The sequence below is a fragment of the Phoenix dactylifera genome, chromosome 11 (assembly GCF_009389715.1).
Source record: "Phoenix dactylifera cultivar Barhee BC4 chromosome 11, palm_55x_up_171113_PBpolish2nd_filt_p, whole genome shotgun sequence".
NCBI lineage: Eukaryota > Viridiplantae > Streptophyta > Magnoliopsida > Arecales > Arecaceae > Phoenix > Phoenix dactylifera.
In genome coordinates this window covers 13,694,358-13,702,013 of record NC_052402.1, presented here as the reverse complement: position 1 = coordinate 13,702,013, position 7,656 = coordinate 13,694,358, and the positions used below count along the sequence as shown (strand labels likewise).

The window sequence follows — 7,656 nt, the reverse complement described above, 5'->3', positions numbered from 1 at the left end:
GGAGGTGAAATAAGTTCTTAGGGTAGTATATATCACACGTCTTGATTCAAACAAATTTTTTTTAATTTTTTAATATTTTAATAAATTATTTTTTTAATATTTTTAAAAATATAGTAATTTTTAGGTAAAATATTTGTAACGTATTCCAAAACAAGGAGATAATAAGTACATGGCAGACCTCAGCATCAACAGGCTGAGCCTCGGGAACATGGAGCCACTTTGTCGAATGCCCTTTCATGAGCAGCTGTACTTGGCTCTTGTGGAAATCTCTCCCCGGTTCCCATTGCAGCACTTGCTCCATGATAAAAGGAATGAAGCTTGCCTTTTAATTAAAGAAACGTACAAGGAAAGAGAGTACTCCCAGATCCAAAATAATGGCCCTGGTGGGTGGTTGCATGCTTTCTTTCAACTAAGCTACCGCAGGACCCGGCAGTTTAAAAGCACAGCGTTGGAATCTCCCCCGTCCCACTAACATCTAAAAGCTCACCCCACTCAAATCCCATTGGATTGCTTATAAAAGGAAGCCATCTTCTCTTGATCCCAACGCACCTCATTGCAATCTAGTGAGTACCACCTTAACAGTAATGGCTAAGGGAAGGGGCAGTGCAGGCCATGGTGTGGCTCTCGGGGTGGCGCTTCTTTGCCTCCTTCTCCACTGCAAGCTCGCCGAGTCGGCCATCTACACCGTCGGCGGCAATGGCGGGTGGTCCTTGAACACTGTCAGCTGGCCCAACGGCAAGCGTTTCAGGGCCGGAGATGTTCTGGGTAAGTAGTGCATGTAGTCTCCTTCCTTTGGTTTCATGAGCTAGCTCAAACTGGGTTCCATTATTCTTTTCCAAGAGAGGCTGATGGTTGATGGGTTCCCTTTCCAGTTTTCAAGTATAATCCGAAGGCACACAACGTGGCTGCGGTGACCGCGGCTGGTTATAATCGCTGCACGATGCCGAGGGGATCCAAGATCTTCAAGTCTGGAAACGATAGTATCAGACTGAGAAGGGGAAGGAACTACTTCATTTGCAGCTTCGTGGGGCACTGCCAAGCAGGGATGAAGATAGCAGTTACAGCAGCATAGATGAGTGAGTTCTAGATTTATAGAGCTTTGTGATCTATGAAAGGGATAATAGTACTGCTATGTAGTGTGGGCTGGCTTGGATGGTGTTCAAACAAAAATGAGCTACTCGGTATGGCTTGTTTTTGGATATAAGATAGTAGTAAATAAAGGTGAAGGTTTCTATATGAATGGGTAGCTCTATATGATCTTCGATCTCTAGAATGTGTTGGTTCCATGTATTGGTGTTTTCATAGAAGAAATATATCACTTGTCACATTGGATGCGCCTTCTCAACTTTATGGGACTTCAATTTCTTGCACTAGAGCTACTGATAGATTTTATTGGTAAGAGACCTAAGTTGAAATTTTATCTAGACCGCGTTCATGTTTTGAAATAAAATTTTGAGGAGTTTTGTTGTCTATCTCTTCTCAAAAAGTGTAAATTAGTATCTTTTACAACTTAGAAGAGAAAAAAAGAAGAGTTTTCAAAGAAAAATCAGAAGAACAAGAAGAGTAAGAGGAGATCAGGCTCTACCATCCAAATGGTGTGCTGGTTCTCCCAAAGTTAGTCCTAAGTGCTGGTTTTATTCAATCTTCAGGGGGTTTAGTTCAGAACAGAGACATCAGCCCCTATTATATGCATGGTGGGCCAGTTCTCTGTGATTTGGCTTGGGTCTTGCATCAGTTCGATTATGGATTGCATAACTAGGTTCTGCTAAAAAATAGTTTAATTAAGAATGTTGAAAACATCATATTTTCATTGATATTTCCGTTGCCTTTCTTCAATATAGATGCTAACCTTCCATCCCCATTGTGATCGTGAGCCCAAGAGGCAAATCTTTGTAGACTTATTTCCTAAGAAACTGAACTTTTGCTGATCAGGTTGCTGGCATGCAAAATCGAGCAGGTTGATCAAAGATTTTAGTTAAATCAAAAGACGATGGGGCTGCAGATTGGGTGGGCTCGTTTATGACTAATTATACTAAGAGGGAGTTTTCTAGAACGCTCAGAGATTTGTTGTGTTTTGATTGTTTTGAATTTATTCACATTAGACGTGTATGATTCATCCGCTGTAGCCACCAAAAAAAAAAAAAAAAAAAAATCGAGAGACAGCGTGTTGTCTTTGCCTTAATAAGAGGACTTCGTAATTTCTAATAGAACAAGAATTACACGAAGACGAAAACCAATAAGAAGAGTAATAACAAATATGCAAGTGAAACAAGCTAATGAAATTGATTTCTCAAGTACAAGCCGTGAGGGTACAAGAATCAACTACGATAAGAGGGGGAGGAATCAGTATCGATTCTGTTACTTGAACCTCGCGTAGAAAAAGAAGTAAATCGATTCCTTTGCTTATAGGCAAGGCTCAAGTCACTTCCCTCTCAGTAAAATGACATCCACAGCTAACTTTGCGAGTTACTAATATTTGTTTTCTTTTTTATGGGTTGCTGACCAAGAAATAGATTTATATGTTGAATTGGGACGATGTTCGAAATCCAGTCTGAATCAGAGAATGTTGAAATTTAATAATTCCTCTTCGGTTGGTTTTTTTCGTACATAACCATCCTATTTTCCGATAATTTTCTTTAGCAAGTTAATTTCAGCAGAGCATCCATATATGATCTTTTGTATGAGTAACAAGTGGCTAAATATGAGCTTTCCAAGTATCACAATCGAAACAATTAACTAAGCCTTAATCTGTCTAATTTGTTTGACCATTTACTATAGATGAAATTAATGACCAATTAATTTTTGAGCATAAAGAAGCAGCATAAACAAGACACTATCCACCATCAACCGCCCTGGCCTGGAGGGTGGATGAGACTTGGGCGGGATTAAGGAAAAATCTGAGGTAGGGAACAAATTAGCCACAATGAGGCTAATTTGATGGGTATAGATGATGAACAACATCGAGTTGATACCGCAACATTGAGGTGAAGGCCATGATAGCAAGCATAAGCTATGGATCCTAATGAATAGCAGTGACAACAGCAGTGGGAGTTGGATGAGGTTGCAAGCTAGGAAGGTATGATGAAGAGCATCAAGCAATGATGATGGAGCTATGTCATGCAAAAAATGGGGCACATTGGACTGGTGAAGGGGAGCTTCAATGAATGACAATGGCGTTGAAGATATAAATGATAATTTATAATCCGACTCGTCAACCTGACCCACAAACTTTCTGCTTTAAGTAGATTTTGTTTGACATAAACAGGTTTGGATCATAAATGGATCAACTCATTTAGATATATTTATTAAATTGGTTGGGTTCAAGTTTAGACCTTTGACCCGTTTAATCCGTCTTGACATATTTAATAATTAGGTAGGATTATAACTCAATCTATTTAACCAATTTGAAACATGCTTAACCTATTTTTGACCAATTTAACCCGACCCATTTAACCTGTTCAACCTATTTAAATCTATTTAAAATGTTAAAAATTCGTTTAACCTGTTCAACCAATTTAACATGACTTGACCTATTTAATAAATAGATTATGTGGATCGGGTTAACTGTGTAATAAGCAGATCGAATTCGTAATCAAAATTTTGATCTGTTTAATAAGTAGGCCGAGTTTAGATTGACGAAATTTTAACCTGACTCGTATTTGATTCGACCCGACCCGATTGCCATCTTGAGCCGAAGACGTGCGGCCAACACTCGGAGGCCATGGTTGACGTAGCAATGGTCATGGTCTCATCCTTAATTGCAACGATGGAGATAGGCAGATAGTTCGGTTGCAGACCAAACTAGTCAAACAGGACTGTTGATTGGTCACGGGTCAAGATGGGGATGTCAAAGAGTTTCAAATTTTGAAATTTAAACTTCAGGCAACCTTTGTCTAGGCTCACAGGATACGTTTTGGACTTTGCTTTTAAGTTGCAATAGTACAAGGCTTGGCTTAGGTTATGTGTATATTTTGCTTTGATCGAGGTTTGGTGGTTTGGCTTGCTTATGATTGCCAGGTTGCTTGGGCTGGGTGGCGGGCCGATAATATGGGGCCCATTAGAGCCCATCCAGACTCGAAAGAAAAACCCATTCTTGGGGTTGGCTATATATATATATATATATATATATATATATATATATATATGTATACCCTCTATCCATTTTGGGCCAAGAAAGGCTGAGGGCTTTTTTTTTAATTATTTTTTTATATTTAACAAACTTCTCGCTCTTCCGAGCCTAATAGTGGAGAAATTATACCCTAGGCTGCACGCACCATGTGGTCGTGCACACAACCAATCATAGCCGCTCATTTTTGTGGACTCTATTTATTATGTGTTCATCTTGTTGCACCGTTGTAGAAACAAACAGTTGTGATTATCTACATGCACATACGACTATATGGTGCACTTTCTCCTAATAGCAAGTCTCATCGAACCAGCGTACTTGCAACCCTACCAAAGGTATCTATAAAATTATCCGAAAGTGGTAGCAAATCTAGATCAATGTTATTTATCAGTTAAGGAAAATATTTATATATTCTTTAAGTTAATTTTTGCTTCTGGCTTTTATCCTGGAAATTTGTTAAATATAAAAAAATAATTAACGAGAACTCTCTTGAATATGAAAAAATAATTTAAAAAAAATCTTTTGTTATAGTTAAAGAGAACTCGAGTGACCTTGAGTGATTGAAGAAAGAAAAAGCATTGGAATTCAAGACAGTTGGATAGGAAAGAGAGAGGAGAAAAGAAAAATGCTAGCAAGCTTTTATTTTTCCTCACAACTCCCAAAGGAGTCATCCATAAGATGCAATTTTGAATAAATAATAATAATAAAATCTAATATTGATAGATTACGCCGTATATAATTTTAAGTATTATGATGGGATGGTTTTGCAGCCTGACATTCTAAAAAAGAATCAATAATTTGCACAAAAAAAAAGTTTCTCAACTCCAAACCAATAATTACTCTTTTTTTTCCTGATAAATATTTTAAATTCAACTCATTCGATCATCTTAATGGACTTTCTCTTACTCACCAAACTTGGACCATAAAATGAAATAAAAAATTTCTAAGATGGATAGATCATACATATTCATGATTTCATTTGCACCCATCAAGGTCTAGTTAAGTTGATTAATGTACAGCCTAGATTCATATTTCTTTACCATAATAACATTTTATATACTATAAGATTATTAAGAAAGACATGCAGATTACAAAGAAATTTTATATGCAAGTACACTAGATTTATTCTATTTATAATATAATTATTAGACATAAAATATTTTAGTAAGATATTGAGGCATATCAGGTAATCTATAAAGAAAGATAAACAGATATGTTCCTCTAAAAATAGTATCTATGAACGTATATGGAATCAAGTGTTTTAAAAACATTCACCCTCCTCATTATCTCTTTTTATCTCTAAACTATTGTAATATTTATATCTTTCATATATAAAATCAACATTTTCTCCATACATTCCCTCCTATATTTTCATATACCTTTCATGTTTGAATATGGAAACAATCACGCATGAATGCATTATGTTGAGAGATATCAGCCCAGATTTATAAATAGTGTTGGTACACTAAAAAGGTATTATAAGATCTTTCTTTTCTATTTTTTTCTTTTTTTAAGATAACTGATAGCAGCAGCATTAAAAAGTATTTTAACTAGGTATATGAGGGAGTGCATGTATCTATCTATCTATATTAGAGCTGATCATGGGCCAGACATCAGGCCTAAACTTTATTTATATTTAATCGAGCTACAGGCCAGGCCTATATAAAATTTGATATTTTTTATGCCCTAATCTATCTCATGATCCGCTCCCTCCCAGTGCTTCCACCTCGTCCCCTCCTTCCTAGTAAGTAGTACTTGCTATATGCTCATGAACCAAGCATTTTTTTTGAATTTTGACCTTATTGGACAAGTCTTGCGTCATCCAAAATGAACGATAGCCAGGTATAGACAAGAATATCTGTTGCCCAAGGTGACAATCCAAGAGGGGGGGGGGGGGGGGTGAATTGGTTTCTTCTCAATTTTGGTGTTTTAAAAGCTTTCTTAATTAAGTGCGGTGGATGCTTTCTTAGATTATTTGAATGAGTTAAACTAGAACAAAGATGGAAGATAATGCAAGAATAAATGTAAACACAAGCACAACACAAACACAACAATATATAGTGGTTCGGTGCTCTCCTTAGCACCTACGTCCACTCCCCAAGCGACCCCTTGGGAATTCACTATAATCTCGCGGATTACAGTTGGATTGTTTTCCGGGCTCACAATCCAAAAACCTTTGTTGGTTTTACGGGCTCACCAACGAACCTATACACTTTGGTTTTCCGGGTTCACCAAAAACCTTTGTTGGTTTTGCGGGCTCACCAACGAACCTTTACCCTTTGGTTTTCCGGGTTCACTAAAAACCTTTGTTGGTTTTACGGGCTCACCAACGAACCTTTACACTTTGGTTTTCCGGGTTCACCAAAAACCTTTGTTGGTTTTGCGGGCTCACCAACGAACCTTTACAAAGTGTTTAATAAACAAAAGGAAAGATTCAAACTCCTAAATGAGCATATGAAACAATATAAGCTACAAAGAAGAGTTAGAAAGTATTTATCGCTTTGAAGTCGCTTTGCTCTTCTTTGTCAAGGATGCTTCACTCTTTAAGGGGGATGGAGCTCTTGATGCCTCTTTGAATCTGCTCAATCCCTTTCTTTGATTCTTGAATGAAGCTCTTGATGAAGAAGATTAGGGCACTTTTGTATTCTTGGGTACTCTTTGATATTCCACACAAAAGTTGTTCTCTCTGATGAATAGTGCCCCTTTAAATAGCTTCCCACCTTCTTAGGACAAGTCCCAATGGTTAGATTTGAAAAACTAGCCGTTACTCACCTTGGGAAGGACAAAAAGTACAGTTGCAGAACTAGCCGTTACTGTTCAGCCCGTGTTTGGGTCGGCTCAACCTGTCCTTGGGTCGACCCAACTTTGCCTTGGGTCGACTCAAACATTCCTTGGGTCGACCCTCTCAGAAACCACAGAAACTTCAATTTCAGCCTTCCTTCCCATGGGTCGACCCAACCATTCTTTGGGTCGACTCAAAGTCCACTTGGGTCGACTCAACTTCTTCTTGGGTCGACCCTCTCAGTAAATCCAGAGAACCATTTTCTGTCTGTCTTTCTGTCTTGCCTTTGGGTCGACCCTCTCAGGGTTTGGGTCGACTCAAGCTTGGGTCGACTCAACCACTGTTTGGGTCGACCCTCTCAGTAAATCCAGAGAGCATTCTTCAGTTGTGTTTTTGAGGTTCTTCAAGGTTGGGTCGACTCATGCTTACCTTGGGTCGACCCAACTCACTGTTCATTTGTGCCATTTGTGCAGGAGTGTGCCAAATGATTTCTTGATGTGCCGGGGTCGACCCAATCAACCTTTGGGTCGACTCAATCCACACTTTGCTGCATTCTCAAGGTTAGATTCATTCAAATGAACAAGGTCATGTATCTATTTTCAATTAACCAAATATACTGAGAGTAATGAACTTATAAATGAAGTATCAATTTAACTTATAGCATACTCTAGATAATTACTTGTTAATCATCAAAATAACACTATCATCCTCAATGTCTGGATTTGTATTGGAGAGAATTTAAATTTTT

The 7,656-nt window shown here is 38.0% G+C and overlaps 1 protein-coding gene across 1 annotated transcript; it reads left to right on the top strand.

Moving 5' to 3' along the window:
- The first annotated feature begins 527 nt into the window (after window positions 1-527).
- On the top strand, window positions 528-1,345 carry LOC103715032 (basic blue protein-like). Its single transcript, XM_008802532.4, has 2 exons — window positions 528-765; window positions 873-1,345. The coding sequence occupies exons 1-2, from the start codon at window positions 585-587 to the stop codon at window positions 1,070-1,072; spliced, it is 381 nt and encodes a 126-aa protein (XP_008800754.2). The 5' UTR covers window positions 528-584; the 3' UTR covers window positions 1,073-1,345.
- The last annotated feature ends 6,311 nt before the right edge of the window (window positions 1,346-7,656 follow it).